We start from the raw sequence: 19,014 nt of genomic DNA, 5'->3' as shown, positions 1-19,014 counted from the left end.
ACCACACCACATGAAGCCGTGGTGACAATGATGCCTACCGTTGAAAACTGCTTAGGCCCCACCATGATGTTTATTTACCATCCAATCTGTTCATAAGATCAAACGGACCTGAATGAAGGGAAAACATAAATATTAGCTTGATACAAAACTTTTGTGGCACTAAGACATTTTCAATGATATGCATTCAATTCCCACTGCTTCCAATGGTGTGGTCCACTTGAGCCTTAAATCTACCTTATTTTTGGGTAGGTAGCCTAAAATGTACTTTCAAGATGGATGGACAGAGTCGATAATAAACATACATCACGGTGCAGGACCGTCCATCTCTCGCAAGGTCTTTCATGGTGGGGTACACAATCGCCTTCCATCATAGTGGACTCCACAGATCCCTTGGCAGGACCGTCCGTCTCTGTTAAGCCCATCCATCCATTTTTACCCCTCATTTTAGGGGTTGAGCCCAAAATTGAAGCACCTTCCTGGTACCTATAGTGATGTTTATTTGTCATCCAACATGTTCATATGATCGAAACCATAAATATCAGCTTGATCCAAAACTTCCGTGGCCCCCACAAAATTTGCAACCGTAGACTTTCAATTCACACTGTTTCCTGTGGTGTGGCCCACTTGAGCTTTGGATATGCTTCATTTTTTGGGCTCAAGCCCTAAAATTATCTGGTAAAATGAATTGACAGAGTGGATAAGATACATAAATCACGGTGGAAGGGCTATGTGGTGATTCAGGTACACATGCCAGTACATGAAACACGACATGATACCAGGCCAGCCTATCAGGTCAGGAGGATCTGCATTTGCTTGTCATGGGTGGGGATAGCCTAGGGTCTCAACCTGAGCCCATACAACTCACTTATACACAACACTGCACATCAGGACCTTGTTCACCATCCACAGCTGCAGCACAGAAATGATCTGAATCACCAACTTGTGGCCCACTTTTAGATGGGATGGAATTGTATTTGGTCAAAAGTGGGCATTTGGCACATGATATTTAGACGGGATGGAATTGTATTTGGTCAAAAGTGGGCGTTTGGGACAGGATATTAGATGGGATGGAATTGTATTTGGTCCCATGTAAATTCCATCCAGCATTCAAAGAGGATGGGAAAGGTTGGGAAAGGTTGAGATTATGTGGAATGAAATTGCATTTGGTCCCATGCAAGATTTCTTTGGATTTTGAAATCCACTACACAAGTAGGCCTCACATTGATGCATACGTTTATCCATGCCATCCTTTTACATGTGACATTCTAATTATACATGTGTACAAGTGAGCGACATCAGTTGTGAATTTGGTCTGTTGATAACAATTCCATGGTCCACCAAACAGGATATTGCTTAATCCAGTGTTTCCTGTAGCAAAAATTTTATCCCAAACATGGAATTGGATGGCTAAAATACCATGGTATTTCCAAACAAGCAATCATTGTGCAATAATGATGTTAATCTAATTTAATACAATTCAATACCATTTAATTCCATGGACCAAACACGCCCTTATGCTCCTCGATCACTCAAAGAGAGGTCAAATCACAAGGGACCCACATCCATGCAGCCCATCTCCGGCAAGGACTACCGAATCTGGGCCCACGTTACTACAGCTCTTTCTTAGCCCTGTTGCCCCACCATGGACGACCCCAGATCGAAGTTGAATCATCACAACCCTTGCAAGAGCACCAACTACTGAATTCGGCGCAGCCGACAAGGCATCGAAATCCACTCAACATCTTTCCACCTCACCACTGGCACTAAGAAACAAAGATTATCTAATCAGTCTAGCTTATTAAACAGCAGGCCTTGAACAAGTCAGCTATTTTAACACCCATATAATACAAAAGCTACCAATGCCATTCGCCTGGCCCGGTTTAACATTTCGATGGCCCATCCACACCGCAGCCAGGGACCGTTAATAAAACCTCAATTTACATAAGGATTTGAGTCCACAAAGAATAGAGAAAGATAAAAATTCTACAGACCTGTCAAGAGAAAGCTAGGGAGGATCCTTACCAATTGATGATCCAGACTGTACATTACCCATGTCCTGGCATTCTGCCGATCCGCCGGAAAAGGCAACTGATCTGTACGTACATCAAAATGCCAGGTATAAACATTAGCGTACAACTCTGCTTGCATCCTGGTGCTTTTGATCATGCGGTCTCATGATCAGCCCCAGCCCACAAAATCAAGTTGCCATTGTTGTGGAATTCCAAGCTGGAAATGTGTTTCATTGCTGCAAATCTGTAGGAAATGGCCCCTCAATCATCATGCCAATGCAATTTCCATTTTCTTTTTCCCTTTGTATTTTTCCTTGCTCTTATCAGGTTGGAGGATGACTATCAGGTGGAACCTCCCTCTCCACTGCTTCTTGGAAATCAAAGGTGCTAAAATTATTGTATTGAAGTGGGTATTCGGCTAGGTCCGGAACCATTGCAATGGGAGCGTCGAATGCCGGTTCAATATTCTCATTCACGCTCTTCTTCGGCCTCTTTAGTCTTTTTGGTTTCTGTTGTGGGTCCACATCCCTGATGACATCATCCCCATAAGTCATCAAGCTGGGATCATTCACCTCGGCAAACAACTGTGCATTGCTGGGCGGTTTTGGAGGATTTCGTGGTTTCGGAGTGGTTTGCTTGTCAGAGATTGGTTTTCTCTGCAAAAAGATTGCATTAGTGTCAGTAAATCTCAAAGCTCAAACAGCATTTAGGACGCTCATCGACGCAGCTACAAGGAGAAAGGTTTGTCTTTTGGTCGTGCGATTATATGATACTCAGGCTGGGTATGATGCTTGATATGCAGGCACTAAGAAATTGTATACATGGCACATACAAAAATAAAACATGACTAGATTGCGCAGAAAACTGTTGCCAAGTCAGAATCCTGGATATGATTGGTTGAACAATCCTAACCTGTGATTCACAGGCACTTGTCTGTGGAAATAGGACCATCAGATATTTTTCACTTTTAACTGTCCCATAAATGTCCGTGAAACAGATAGTAGGACAATCAAATAAGTCTAATTTTTGTTTTATGATCCAATCTACAATGAATACCATAATTTGGAGGATTTAATTTGACTAGTTGTATGCCATGCATGCAATTCCCAAGTAATTTCTAGGTGCCTGCATATAATTCATCACTCTGCCAGAGTATCAAAGTTTTTCTCTTAATTGTAAACGTAAGTACCCGATCTTCCCTTCTGGCTTTTGAGGGGATTTTGGCTGGAGGTGGTTGTACTTTTGTATTTATGTACATTTGTAGGTTTTGGCTTCGGCCTTTTTATATTATATCATCATTGTTCAAAAAAAAAAGAAAGTACCAAGTTTGGATGCACTTGTGTCTGAGGAATGACTGCATGCTCCTGGTGGAGGTCATTTAAGTGTCCACCCCAGCACTAGTGCCCATGCAAGTGATCTGACCAGTGCATAAGGTGGGCCCGGCCAACAGTGCACTCGATGTGCATGCTAGAGTAGGAGTTAACTGAAAACCTTTGAGGTATATCTGCCTATCTGGTCGATCCTCGATATTTATTGAGAAAGTCTTTTATATATGAACTTTGCTGTTGGAATGGCTTGCCATACACATAGCAGAGGAATATGGTTATCCAGGGTGGGCCATAGCTAGGGGTGTACATCGAGTCGAACCGCCACTAGCTGACCTCAGCTCGAACTCGGCTCAGCTCGGTCCTCGAGCCTGACTGGTCAGCTCGGCTCGGCTCAGTTCGGTCAGCAGCGAGGGCCAGTTCGAGCCAAGATCGAGCTGAGTTTGCCTGTGCAGCATTTTCACAAACACCTAAACTGGACCTTTAAACTCGTAGGTGATTTTCTTGGTGGGGCCTACAAAAGTAGCACATCAGCATGAAAGATATTACAGCAGCACAAGTGGTGCTGGCCGTTGCCTGTAATTAATCAGTTCTCATATAAAAATGGAGTTGCCATCCGCTACTAAGTTGATAGTTGTACTGCTCAAAGTACTGAAAATTAGATTATTGAATATCCAACTGTCCAAAGCACACAGCTGGAGGGCCTTTGTACTTTAAAAGTGAGACATTTTCCAACAAGGTGATTGGCCGATTCGCAGATGGGTCCTATTGGCCAGGACAAGGATTGGTGAGTCATTTCATACCTTCCTTAAGAGTGAGACATACCTTCCTTGCCACCAGCCACACTTCGTTGAGTCATTTCATCAAACACTTGGTGAACAACATCAATATCAAAGTGACTGAGTCACTGAACTGGTTCAATCCGAGTTCGATTCGAGCTGGGTTCGATCCGAGTCGAGTCGAGCTGGGGCCAGCTCGAACTCGGCTCAAACTCATTTTCGAGCTCAAAAAATCAGCTTGACTCGGCTCGAACTCAGCTTCGAACCGAGTTGAATCGAACTTTTTCAAGTCGAGTCAAACGAGCTAACCGAGCTAGCTCGGTTCGTGTACACCCCTAGCCATAGCCCAAAAGTCACAATGAAGGGACCAAATGCAACTGGTAAAACTAGCAGCAATCGGACAGCCAGGATCAGCCAACCACCCTGATTTTTGGGCTGTCCATCCATGTGGAGGCCCACCAGATGAACGGTTACATGTACCGTGTGCAAATGGACAGAAATAGACAGGGAGACACAGTTCCATTGCCAGAGGGAGCTATGCAAGAATTTTCTTTAAATGTTTTATGCTAAAGTCAGATAATAATGTCTACTTCCATACTTCGATGTGGCCTAGTATTGTCAATATTTTCTTAATATGCTTCTTTTTTTTAACATCTATTTTCTTAATATGTTTGTCATTTCAAAAAATACATTAAAAGTATATCTTTCGGTATTATTATCCAATGAGTTCCGATATAGTGTGAAACACAAATGTGGAGAAAACAGATTCATGATCCCACCATCCTTGCATCTTATGAGATCCCACTGTTAAAAACCCTTTGAAAAACCATTATTCTTTTTTTTTTTTTTGGAAGGGTTGGATATCCTAAACTCAAGGGTGGTGGAATCATAAAGATGGTTACTCCATGTATGCGTCTCATGCCAAGAACCTCTAAAATGAGAAATTCCACTATCGCTCACCCCTTCCGCCCCTTTGTTTATCTAGACCGTCCCTCTAGATTCTAGAAGGGCCCACCATAGATGGGACACTTGTCAGAAATGTAACCAATCAGAGATCATACCTTCCATAAAAAGTTCTTAGAAACAATGATCCAGAAAGACGGTTTCAATCACACCCTCACACTGATGGGGAGAATCACAGATCGGTTACATTTTTTTACATGTGGGCCATATATGGTGGGACCGTCTAGATGAAGATCCTGGATCATCATTTGGTGGGGCAGGAGGGGCAAGGGAGCGAGCCTTGCTTGCCACAAGTACCTTCATCTGGAGACATTTTCCATCAGTTCTTTCAACCAAGGCAACTGGAAATCAGGAGATATTTTGGCATACCTTTTTGATGTTGGCCTTCCCACCATCCAGCTCAGGAGCAGGTTCATTTACTGCAGCCTGAGCGGCAAGGTTGGAGAAATCTTCCAAAGATGCATCCCCTTCGGCATCTATCCGTATGCCCTTCGCCCCGCGTTTCTTCTTCCGATCCTTACCCTGATAAAGGATTTTTATTAAAAGAGAAGGAGAGAGAAACAATGCATGCAGTGTTATGAACCAAAAGAAGGAAGAAAGAGAGACAGCAAAGAAGTCAGATGGGCAGGGAATACAAAACAGAAACCCCAATTCCCAAAGAGAAATGTGACGGCTACTCACAGATGCCAACATAGGATGAGTGTGTGAGATCGGGGTCATTCATACATTGGTCTCATCATGTATGTGCCATGGCCCGAAAATCGGGCAGTCTGGTCATCAAGTGGGGCACATACGTAAATAAATGGATGATCCAAAGAACTCAGCAACTGAATTTGGCGTGCACATGCGAGCCGCCTGATGACATGATCGGCCTAATTTCAGAGTCAGGATGCATACATGGTGGGGGCCGCCTAACTAATGATGGGAGAGCAGGATTTGCAGTCCTACTCATATCATTGGCCATAGGTGTTGAAACCCAAAAATACACGAACCAAATGAGTTTTTGACATCATGCTCTTCAAATCCATTCTAAGTGGAAGGGTTTTTACAACACAACAAAGAATGAGAGCAGGAGACAATAATCTACAAGCATGTGTGCAACTGAATTTGGCGTGCACATGTGAGCCGTCTGATGACATGATCAGCCTAATTTCAGAGTCAGGATGCATACATGGTGGGGGCCGCCTAACTAATGGTGGGAGAGCAGGATTTGCAGTCCTACTCATATCATTAGCCATAGCAGGTGTTGAAACCCAAAAATACAAGAACCAAATGCGTTTTTGACATCATGCTCTTCAAATCCGTTCTAAGTGGAAGGGTTTTTACAACACAACAGAGAATGAGAGCAGGAGACAATAATCTACAAGCATGTGTGCAAGATTCTAGTATACAGCTTAGGGTAATGTGGATTGGCATTAAGCCTTTAAGCCTGAATCTACATTACCAGATTGCTGTGTCTAAACCCACTTGGAAGAAGAAAAAAGAACTTGACCTAAAGCAATATGGCTTAGGAAACTAATATTCATACCCATGTCTTTTTAAGCATGCACCCCCTTAGGAACAACATGTTCACAGGATTGAGTGTAGTTGAAAATGAGGATGTTGAGATGGATGAGTGGCAAACAAGGATAAGGATTAGAAATGAATGCATTTGAGGGAACTTTGGACTAGCATCAATTTGATGAGGGAAAGTAGACTTAGATGATTTGGTCATGTGCTACGGAGACCAAAAACTGCTCCAGTTATGTGTGAGTTGGTGCAAGGTGAAGGCTCTAAAAGGGTAAGGGGAAGGCCGAGTAGAGGAAGATGACGACGACGACGACGATGAGGATGACCGACAAGAACAAACGTGTTGATGCCATATCGAATAATAATCTGGCTCTTGACAGAGAAAAAGGGAAGGGACCCCCATTAGAAGTGGGTGAGGTCATCGGAAAGGATGACAGGGAGTGCAATCTGATCGAATCGAGAAGACGGAATCGGAACACGGTGGGCAATAATCGCAGGAAACACGCATCATATCCCACTCTCCACGTTAAAGGATATCCTCATGGATGGGTTCCTATCAATCTAGAGAAAATTTTTGGGCGGGCGGGAGCTGTTATGGATGTAGTCATGCCTAGAGACAGAGAGAGCAGTGTTTATCGCGGCTTCGCTCTAGTCCGCATGAGTAGTGAAGCTGAACTGGCCAGGGCGGTGGCCATGCTGCACGGAGTCAGCTACAATGGGAAAAAAAATGCTGGTGCAAAGGGCTCATTTCGGTCCGAAAACTGTACCCGCCTCAGCTAACATGAAGCGGCCCTCCCCACAAACTTCCAAACCTTCCAATTATCAAACCATTCCCCCAAGTCCGGTTAATCCACCTCACGCTCGCTCGGATGACCATTCTTTCAGAGATGTTTTTTTACATGGCTCAAATGGTCTCACCCCAGCTAATCGGATGCCCGATGCGATCCCGAAGGACCCGATGATCTCTGCCTGTAATGACGGATCAGACGAGGTATCGGATTACACTGTTACAATAAATCAGGAGATTTTCAACAAAAATCGAACTGAATTGGCTAAATTAGTGGTGATCTTAACGAGAGAGGGCGCATCGATATCGGCAGTAAGGGCATGGATCAGAGATTGTACATGCTTCCAATACAGAAGCTCCGATATTAAGCCCCTTGGTTATAACACTCTTTGGGTTAGAGTTTGTCCATGCCTCAATCCAGATATGTTAACAATGGCGGGATAGCTACATGCCTCTGGTCCGATCGTAAAAATCATGGCATGGGATGAATTTTCCATCTTTGGTAAAGAAAACATCTGGGTTCTCATCTAGGATATCCCAATGGAGTGCTGGTACGACAATTTCTTCATTAAAGCAACATCTCGCCTGGGTTTTATTCTCGAAATCGACACTAAGACGCAGCTGGGAGTGGAACTTGGTGTTATCAGCGCTCGGGTGAGAAGAAAGAAAGGTTCCCCTCTCCCGATCCACCTTCGCGTCAAGGTGGACAACCGGACCATCCTGCTACCAGTTCAGAAGGAACACCCAGAATCGTTTCAACCCAGATGGGGAGATGTGTGGAGCTCTAGGGAAACGGCAAGTCCTCTCCCGGTGCATTCGCAGGAGAGATGGAGGGAAGGAGTACAGGCCCCATTCTCCAGGGGTCTACCGGTGCATCGGGCTGCCTGTTCTCCTGCAGCTATCATCAATCAAGACAGCATACAGCTTTTTCAGGGGGTACGTGGCAACTTCTCCTCTACTCTCGCGTCACTCCTGCCAGATGATATCCCTGGTTACGGCGGGAAGATCTTGATGGCGCCGGAGAACACTCCACGTGTCTCGGAGTCAGAAGCTCCTGCTCGGATGGAGGACCCCTCTCCTCATCGGACAGCGATTGTGAAGACACGTAGCCTTCCGTATCATCAGAATCAGAGAGCCATTGATGACAACGTAGCGTCTGCTGCAGGATCTCGACGCGTGTCGCCCAGTTTCTCTATCGACGGTAGCAGATCCATCCACATGGACGAGCAGGCATGTTCTCCTAGACTGACGTCCCTAATCGATTTAGAGTCTGTCGAAGCGGGTCCGTTCTCGACCCGAATCCGCCTCTCCTAACAAATGGGGATCGATTAAAGTACCTAAACCCGTCCCTATTAATCCCAACCTTAATCCACACCACACCTTCAGACCCGATCTTCCTCAAGCCACTACCCGCACCCAACCTCATTCCCCCGTCCCAATGCCCTCTTCCCGTAATCTCCCTCGCTCTCGCTTGACTCTGGGCGACGACACCTCAAGAGGAGATATGTCAGAAAACCTGCTGTCCGAATCTCATTCCGCATCATCCGTCCCTTCTTCTCTAGCTAACTCTGCGTCCCAGAGCAAGGATTGGGCAAATCTGGGCCCCTTAACCCTCTTTCAGGAGGAGATTCCTAGCGATGTGATAATCGCTGAGCCTCTACAGATGTGCGCTGAGTTTCCACATCAGCAACAGGAACACACCTTGGCGGGGTCAACGGAAGGTAAAAGCAGAGATGAAATTTTTGAAGAAATCCGAAACAAAAAATGGATCAGAGACGCGGTGGGTTGCGTGGGTCGTTCATTGGGCCTCTCTTTCGGCAAGAGAGTAGAAGATCATACTGGCCTCTTCCAATTCATCGAAAACAGGGGCAGACCCCTCCCTACGACAAAGACCCCGGTCAAACAAGTAACCCGGTCTGTTAGCAACAGAGAGCTTCTCAGGCTTTCAACCTTCTCCGGCTTCAGCCTCCACGTCTACTGCTAGACGCGGATGGAAGGGTACTCAGGGAAGCTCAGTTCCCCAATGATCATTCTCTCTTAGAACGTTAGGGGTGTCGGCTCCAAGCAGAAGCGGAGTCTGATCAAACGAGCAATCAGGAGAAAGAATCCCGATGTCATTTGCCTTCAGGAAACTAAAGTTCCTTTGTTTTCTGGCTTTGGGGAGTTCAGGACGAGAAGTTCGTGTCTTTAGACGCCATTGGTTCCTCGGGAGGCATCCTTATTGCTTGGAAGTCCTTCAAGTGGGACTAGCAGTATTCCTTGACGGGGACCTTTTCGAAAGCGGTCATTCTCCAAGATAAGTCCTCCAATTTTCATTGTATAATTATCTTTGTTTACAGTCCTAATGATGACTCTTTAAGGCTAAACTTTTGGGACGAGCTGACTGCCATTAGACAGTCCTTTTCAGGCCCGTGTTGTTTTGTGGGTGACTTCAACGTGATCCATTTCGCGGAGGAGCACTCTCGCAAAAAGAGAACAAGTCATGCTATGCAATCTTTCTCCGATTGGATGCAGGATCAGGAGCTCGTGGATCTTCCTCTGGCATGTGCTAAATTTACATGGTCTAACGGACGAAAATCTCAGATTCAGTCGAGACTAGACAGGCTTCTTTTATCCACGAACTGGATTGAGGAATTTCCCTCAGTTAATCAGATTGCCCTTCCTAGAACGACATCTGATCACTGCCCTATCCTTCTCTCCATGGTTGATGTAAATTGGGGTCCCAAACCATTCAAATTCAACTCCGCTTGGCTCCGCATCGACGGCTGCAAGCAGAAAGTATTGGAGTGGTGGCCCTCCTCCCAGGTGGATGGCTTCGCTGGTCATAGTTTGATCTACAAACTCAGATCCCTTAAGGAGAAGATTAAAGAATGGAAGGAAGAAGAACTTTGGAAGAGACAGTTCGAGACAGAAGCTTTATTTGCAGAACTGCAACAAATCGACTCTTCTGTTGAAGGCAAAGACCTCCCAATGGATGTTCTATCCAAACGCATTCAGATCATTCAATCCTTGTCGACTATAACTCTTGAAGATGAACTATCTTGGAAGTTGAAATCAAGGGCTAGGTGGATTTCGGAAGGCGACAGGAACACTAAATATTTTCACAGCTTAGCCAACATGAGGGCTCGGGCAAAAGCCATCCTCAGCATCTCTATAGATGGAAGACAGGTTGATGATAGAGACGAGATATTTGATCTAGCAGTGGCTCATTTCAGATCCGTTCTTTCTTCAAAAGGTTGGTCCAGGCCTCGATTGGACGGGATCCCTTTTCAGTCTCTTCTGAGGTCGAACGCGGATTTTCTGGAGGCTCCATTCTCAGAAGAGGAAGCAAAAGCGGCTATAGACGCGATGGAAGGTGACAAATCTCCATGGCCTGATGAGTTTCCCATCACTTTCTTTCAATCCTTCTGGGACACTGTTCGCCCAGATGTCATGAATTTCCTAAATGAATTCCACTCCAGGGGTAAGTTATCTAAGGGTATCGGTGCCTCTTTCATTGCCCCTATCCCCAAAGTAGTTGGCGCAAACTCCTCGGATTTTAGGCCCATTAGTTTGATTGGCAGCCCATACAAAATCCTGTCCACTAGATTATCGACAATAATAGGGAAGCTGATCTCGAAGTATCAGAATGCATTCATAAGGGGCAGACAGATAATCAACGGCGCCCTGATAGTCAATGAAGTTCTTCGCACTTGTCACAGGTCGGGGAAGAAAAGCATATTTTGCAAGCTTAACATTGAGAAGGCTTACGACCATGTGGACTGGGGGTTCTTACAGTAAATGCTTCTCCGTATGGGTTTTGGAGAAAATTGGAGGAAGTGGATTAAGTCTTGCATCGAATCGGCTCATTTTCCGGTCCTTCTCAATGGCGTTCCGAAAGTTTTCTTCCCCAGTAGTAGGGGTCTTCATCAAGGAGATCCTCTCTCTTCTCTTCTTTTTCTTATGATTGGTGAGGCCCTCTCTCAAATGCTGCTCAAGGGTCAAAGCATTGGGCTCTTACGTGGGATCTCAATGCCAGGTGTTCTTATGCCAATACCCCATATTCAATTCGCTGACGACACCTTCATCATGGTTGAAGCAGATACAGAAGCCATCAACAATCTCCACAAGACTCTAAGATGTTTCGAGGCAGTCACAGGACTGAGAATAAACATGACCAAGTCAAAGGTTTTTGGGGTGAATATATCGGACCAGGACCTTTCCACATTCGCTGATTCCCTGGGTTGCAAGTTTGTTATGCTCCCGACGTCATTTGTTGGGCTGTCGCTCGCTATTGGTTCTGCTTCGGATCGATGTGGGATAAGGTAGTGGAAATTTTTCAAAAGACGCTGGCCACTTGGAAATGTAGGTACTTGTCCATGGGGGGGCAGGCTCACCCTTATAAAAGTTGCCTTATCCAACATCCATATTTACTTCATGTCTCTTCTTAAATGTCCGCCTTCAGTTTTGCTTCGGATCGATAAGCTGAGAAGAGATTTTTTGTGGTGTGGCAAGGACAACCAGAAGAAATTTCATCTCCTGGACTGGCAAGAAGTTTGCAGCCATTTCCAGTATGGCGGCGCGAGCATCAAAAAGCTGAAGGTCATGAATAGGGCCCTCTTAGGTAAATGGTCATGGAGGTTGGGATCGGAACCGGAAGCCTTATGGTGTAGCATTGTCAAAGGAAAATACGGGTCTTCCTCGGGGGTTTGGTGGAAAAAGGATTCTTCAGCTTATAGAGCTTCACACATTTGGAGAGGTATTCTTCGTTCCAAAAAAGCTGTTGTTGAGAACATTGGTTTCGATCTGGGGAATGGCTCTGCGATTCGTTTCTGGGAAGACCACTGGCTGGGGGAAGGCGAGACTAAAGGACAGATTCCCATCTATTTACCGCCTCGCCGTTAACAACCAAAGTCCTGTTGCCAGCTTCTATTCTCATACCGTTTCAGGCATTGTTTGGGACATTCCTTGTTGCAGGAATCTTCACAATTGGGAGGTTACTGAATATGCCGATTTACTCGATTGTCGTTCTAGCATGTCTCCGATCCAGGCGGAGCCTAACAGAATCACCTGGACGAGGGACAAATCATCTCGCTTCTCGGTTAAGTCCCTGTACGCTGTTATTGCCCTCATTCCCTCCCCTACATCCCCGGCCTCTCCATTTATCTAGAAATATCCAACTCCCCACAAGTTCATCTGTTTGGCCTGGCTTGCGTTTAAGAATCGAATCCTTACGATCGACAATTTGAAAAAGAAAGGCATGCAGCTGGCCAATATCTGCCTTTGCTGTATGCGCAGCGAAGAGTCTGTCAACCACCTGCTGGTCCACTATCCGTTTATCTCCCAGATTCGAGCAGATTTTTCTAAGAGATTTAACGTCAGTAGGTATGTGCCGGCCCCCACTTTCCATCTGCTGGCATACTGGCACGGTTTCAAGTTGGGTAAAATCAGATCCCGAGTTTGGAGAATGGCAATCATCGCAATCTGGTGGGTGGTCTAGAAGGAGAGGAATGACAGATGCTTCAACAACTCTCAATCTTCGGCTCAAGTAGTGGGCTCTATGGGGAAAAAATTACTTATCGAATGGGTTACTAATGTCTCTTCTCTTAAGGATTTTAATTTCCTTTTCTTAGGCTTATAGTTTTTGTTTTCTGCCATCTCGGTAGCCCCCTGTTGTTTCTCTTCTTCTTTTAATATAATCCCGTTGCTTTATAATTTAAAAAAAAAAAAAAAAGAATGAATGAATGAGTAAACGTAGTAAGAAAAGACCTGATGACCTATGGTATTAGTATAACTGAAGGTACGGCCTTTGATAGAGTGGAATGGTGGAACGATATTCATGTCAAGGTATCCAAAAATGGTTACGTAATGGCCGTTACCATTACGTGTTACAGGACCGTATCAGCCTTTATGGAAAAATGGCCCGTAATGGCCATTATCGGGCTGATACAGTACTTTCTAGAAAGAAAATTTTTTATATATATAAAGGATGTAATGGCTGTATCATAATGGTAACAACGATGGCCGTTACAGCCATCATTCCATTCCTGAATACCTTGATTCATGTAGCCAAACCCAGTTAGTTGCATACGCCTTAGATGATGATGATGATGATGATGATGATGCACCACCCCCTTTTTCTACATTTGGTGTTTGAATGTCCACTTCCAGTACTATTCTAGTAAGAACTCGAAAAACGGAGGCATGCATCAAAGGAGAGTATGGTCCCTGTGGTTTAGTGAGAAGTTCAAGACATATACCACTCTGTCGCCATGTAACAGATGAATGCAATGTAGAAAATGGAGAAGGAAAAAAAAAAAGATTTTTCAGGGGAGATACCAAATGCAGTGATGCTTCTTTTAACTTCTGCTCCAGCTGAGCATCATCAAGAAGTAAAGAGACAACATCCTCAGGTGCCAAAAGGTCGCCTTGAACATGGCCACCTGTCATGACCAGCTGCTGCACAGTATTTTTCTGACTTGCTCTTTGCAAGATCTTCTCTTCAACCGTCTCCTTGCAAATCAATCGGTACACCGTGACCTACAAAGCAAAACAAGTAGGTCACTAGCAGGCGGAGAACAAAAGATTGAGAAAACAAAAGGACCATAGCATAAATCTAATGCTTGGAGTTTCAATGTGTCCTCCATGCATGCAGAAAGGCAATGGTTGCCAGGAACATTGACTGATAACAGCTGCATGAGAATGACCACACATTCAATCATGGGGAAATAGAAAAACACATCACACACCACCACATGCTCATCTAGTCCAAGCACAATGACAAATCTCATTCTCAGCAATTTCTCGGGAGTTTTCAGATGGTGACTTTTTTCCCCGTGATTTTATCAGAAAATCTTGCTCAAAATAAAATATTCAAAAATATTATTATAAATTACTAAATAATTTTAAATTTTGAATATGAAAGTACAAACTGGATTATTTTAACTTCTAAGTCTTTTTCCTTTTAAATCACAGTAATTTCGTGATAAAATCACGAAAAATAAAACACTGCCAATATTTTTAAAATCTCAATATTGCAATAATATTGTTTAATCAAAATTCCATTATAATATCACGAGATTTTCAAAATCTCGGCGACATTTTTCACAATGAGCCCCAAGTACACAGTCGCCCACCCTCGCACATGCATACCCACACATTCATGCAAACACAAGTGCTCCAATTCATGCACACAGAGGCACCCACCGATTAGAGCAGTCAATAGAAAGGGCTCAGGCCAGCCCAGGCAACCAGGCCAATGTCAGCTGAAGCCCAATCCATTTATTTTTTGGGCTAGAAATTTAGATCCAACTTGGCCAACAGGCCTGAAATTAGGCTCAAACCTAGCCCATGCAAGCCTCAAACATGCATAGATTTGGGCTCAGCTGTGCCTCAATAGAGAGTTGTTAAATCCAGGCCAGGCCCACCCAAAGCCCGTGTATTTGTTGTGTGGCAAGGCCTGAAATTAGGCTCAAACCTAGCCCATGCAAGCCTCAAACATGCATAGATTTGGGCTCAGCCATGCCTCAATAGAGAGTTGTTAAATCCAGGCCCACCCTCAGCCCGTGTATTTGTTGTGTGGCCAGGCCTGTTGCGTGAACTGTCAAGATGCTCAATGGCCCAGCTGCCCAATTCATTGATGGCCCTACAACCCGCACAAGAATATGCATGTGATAACGCATGTTGCATCCCATGCATATGCAAAATGATATTGATGAATAGTCGATAGTGGAGCAATTTCCATCACAAGCTTCCAAAGCAAGCAGGTAAATCAACGAAGCACCATAACAAACAGCAAAAGCATTGGGATTGGTCGAGCCAACATCTTAGTATCCATTAAGCTCACGAACCTCCTTTGTCTGGCCCAAACGGTGGGCCCTGTCCATGGCCTGTAAATCCAAGGTAGGATTCCAATCACTTTCATAGAATATGACAGTGTCAGCAGCTGTCAAGTTGATACCCAGCCCTCCAGCTCTAGTGCTCAATAAGAAGACAAAAATATCATTCCTGCAACAAGGGGAATGGATTTTCAGTCAAACTCATCCTTGAAGGTTAGCATGTTTTCATCCCTGACGTGTAAAAAAAATGGCAATTGCAAAGCCATTAAAACTCAGGGAAATGCATGTGAGGAAACTGAATAACTACCGATGCTGGAAGTCTCTGACCATGTCGCGTCGATCCATAATAGTGGAGGAACCATCAAGTCGGAGATACCTGTATTTCCTATAATTCATATAGTCCTGCAAATAATGAATAAGTCAGTGCCCAATCCAAATGAGAAATGAGAATGAAGAATAGCTTACAAGAAGAGATGAGAACTGTTAGTTGCAAGAGGTTGCATGCTATTCGCGTCACCTTCAATCTTGGAGGACACATAAATGGAACATTTGGGTGCTCCCACTTCCCAAGGTATGGTTGCTTGCACTTAGGGAAATAAATATGTGCCCAGTCCCGCAGGTACCCAATGGAACCAACCCAATTTTAACAGGTCCAGGTCCCATCTTTTGGACCCATTAAGAAATCAGGTGGGGCTTGAACCTCACCTTTGAATCCCCGGTTAAGAATCATGTCTTGTCAGGTTTGTTAAAATCAGGTCAGGTCCAATTCAATTGAATAGTACAATCATATCGATGATTTTAGTAACAAAGTGAGGTTCCTAAGCCACACACATGTAAGAAAGCCTATTTGCACGCCATGCATGTGTGAAAAATGGGACATGTGTACCATCTAATCCATTCATCGGGTGGCCCAACAATAAAAACTACCTTAATTTTCCCAAACTTGAAACCTATATCCAAATACCAGATGGGTACCAAACCTCAATCGGATCCAGCTCTGGGGATTCAAAAACTAGAACCAGACACCGCAAGACCCAAACCCGGTTTGCTTGAGAACGGGTACTATAGGACCTAACCCAACCCCAACCCATTGACAGCCCTACTTGCCCTACACTCAAATCACAGATCACACACAATGAAAAGGACCTTCCCATTCTGGTATCCTGTATGACATGGTGCAGGAAAAGCAAGAAAATAGAAGCCCACACTTACGGATTCCAATTTTCTCACCACCACAAAGAATGAGGATTTTGCGCCTAGTTGGGAAGTGCTCCCAACCATGATTTTGCAGGACTCAAACCTTGGTTGTATTATTATACCAAGGTGCCACTCCTGCTTGTGCTTCACATCGGGCTCTTGCAACTGCTTCTTGGGCTTCTACACTTTATAAAATTTTGAAACATGTGCTTCATGGCTCCTGCACCCAAATTTGCTTAGCTTCACACCCTAAGGTTGTGGGGTACATAAGGAGTTGTTTTTCCACAGGAGTTAGTTTACTGGTTTTGGAAAAGAAACTATATTGGGGCATTACGAGACCCACTAAGAAACAAATAACGCATGCCAGCATCAAATCATGTAACATTTCAGGTGATAATTCCATAGTTTATCAGGTGATCCTTACACAACTGAACCCATGTTGGAATGTTTATGACTACTGACCAGCCAAGGTTGATTTTTTAAATGAAATAAATGTTGAAGTGTATAATCCTAAGAAAAACTATAAATTTCTAAACCAGAAGTTCAACGGGAGTCAATAAGACGACCCAGATCCATTGATTGTGGCAGAGTTTCCTAATGGAAGAGATTAGGCAGTTCTATGTTATGTTTTCATCATGATTGGGGTGTTGGTGCCATTGCTGCAAAACTCCTGAATCCTAACTGCCAACTAGGCATTTTACAATTTGCATTTGACGTATGGACTCATCAACAGTCAAAATCACCTGATAAGAAGGAAGAAATGCCACCAACATGGTGGCTTTTTAAACCTTGATTATGTTTTGCAGCTACTCAGCCAAGTGGCATCAAACGAGGTTACCTGGGTTGCATGTCACTCAAGTATGTGGTGCGGGAGTGGGCATGCAGTGCACTACTTACCCAGCATGTGGTACGCCGGGGGTATGATCATGCGGTCTTTCTACTACATACTCGTGAGTACACAAAATAGAGTTACGTATGCAAATTTTGTATTGTAATTTATACCTAAAATGATGAATGTTACTGTTATTATTCCTGCATGTTCTGAATCCTGCACGTGTGGTATTATGTTGCATATGCTTGATATTATTACATAAATGAAGGAAACAAACCTGACATTCTAATCAAATTTAAATTACAATAAGAGTGTAAACAATAATTTCTGGTCAGTTAAAAAAAAATCCGGAGTCCGGATAATAAATGACCCACAATCTGGATTGCCAACATGGAACAACAACATTGGGAGATTTTTGACTTGATAACATTTCAATGAAATCAGGAAAACCTATTGTCGGTCATCAGGCTAGCTATGAGATCATCTATAGTTTCTTTATTTTTTGGGACAGAGCTACTGTAATTTGTGGCTCACCCCTAACAGAGTTCAGGCTTTTATCCTTTCTCATGATTAGATATCTTCAATTTACTGAAGACATTGATGATATTGATATTAAAGAGGGCAATGGATTGAATTTTATATATGAAGATCCTTTGGTCTTTATCTATAAAATTATAAATTGAAATTGAGGGCGGCAGCATACAAGAGTGCAAGAGACGCAACAGATACCAACAGTTCCCATGAAAGAAAGAATTTAACAACAAAATACCTCTAGAATGTTCAGCATTTTTGTCATTTGAGCAAACAACAGCACGCGGTGATTTTCAGCTCGCAGCCTCTTTAGAAGTATATCCAGAGTTTGAAGCTTCCCAGAGTCCTAAAAAGAAGATAAGCATCCTTTAAATCACCCATTTGTAGAAGACATGTAATCTTCAGAACAACTATATGACAAAGCAACAAATCACGGCAATTTTACACAAGGCATTGTGCATGTCCAGGGCCAACATGTCTACCAGATGCAGATGGGACCAAGCATCTGCCATCCAGAATGGGAGGGGAATCTTAACAGGTATGAACTGTTATCATCCCATCCTTATTTGGGGCATCCAGCCATCTGCATTTTGCAGCATGAGCCAAACAGCTCCATTTCCATATAATGCAAAGATATAGATTGTGTTGCATTTTACTCCATTCTCCTTCTGGGATGCTCCCAAACAGGCCCTTGTGTCTTATAAGGATTACGAAGGGACAGGCAGGAAGCATCTTTCGCTCCAAATGCTTTCTTACCTTACAACACTCCCTTCATCATGCATGAATACACCATGCTGGAATCTAGATCACAACCAACAAAATAGAAAAAGAAACCATGAAAGATGAACATTAATGTACCGTCAGCATTTTTGCAGGATCGAAGCTCCGCACAGGTGGGGAAGACCCAAAAATCTTGTATGTGAGTTGAAGAACAGGCTCTGCAGCAGGCAACTCTGAATCTATCTCTTGTATCAAATGATGAGGACCACTGGGCATTCTTGGGCCATTACACTCAGACGTACGAGCAAATCCAAGAAACATCCGCTTAAGCCATGGATGGTGCAGTTCCTCAACCATTCTATATGCAAAGTTTCTATCAGAGCAGTGCGCATGAATCTGACAGGGGGAAAGAGGAAGAAAAATTTAAAACCTGAAACCAATATGAGCAAATAGAAATGTATTTACTGTAGATGCAAAAAAGCCAAGGGCTCCAAGATAACAACTAAAGGGGCCAGATTACTCTTTTTCACTATTCTTAAATGGTG

General features: G+C 43.9%; 1 protein-coding gene across 1 annotated transcript in view; it reads right to left on the bottom strand.

Annotated features, from left to right (window-relative positions):
• Positions 1–1,812: 1,812 nt before the first annotated feature.
• LOC131250886 (chromatin-remodeling ATPase INO80) overlaps positions 1,813–19,014 on the bottom strand; it is a 29,936-nt gene continuing 12,734 nt past the window's right edge. The window contains exons 16-22 of the mRNA XM_058251270.1: positions 18,608–18,865; positions 17,988–18,095; positions 15,497–15,591; positions 15,202–15,358; positions 13,691–13,891; positions 5,446–5,598; positions 1,813–2,665 (exon numbers count right to left, since the gene is read on the bottom strand). Of these exons, the coding sequence (XP_058107253.1) occupies positions 2,333–2,665; positions 5,446–5,598; positions 13,691–13,891; positions 15,202–15,358; positions 15,497–15,591; positions 17,988–18,095; positions 18,608–18,865 (1,305 nt within the window). The 3' untranslated portion in view covers positions 1,813–2,332. The remainder of the gene's footprint in view (positions 2,666–5,445; positions 5,599–13,690; positions 13,892–15,201; positions 15,359–15,496; positions 15,592–17,987; positions 18,096–18,607; positions 18,866–19,014) is intronic.

Source organism: Magnolia sinica, chromosome 7 (genome assembly GCF_029962835.1).
Source record: "Magnolia sinica isolate HGM2019 chromosome 7, MsV1, whole genome shotgun sequence".
Taxonomy (NCBI): domain Eukaryota; kingdom Viridiplantae; phylum Streptophyta; class Magnoliopsida; order Magnoliales; family Magnoliaceae; genus Magnolia; species Magnolia sinica.
Note: the sequence above shows the minus strand (reverse complement) of the source record. Positions and strands in the feature narration are given on the sequence as shown.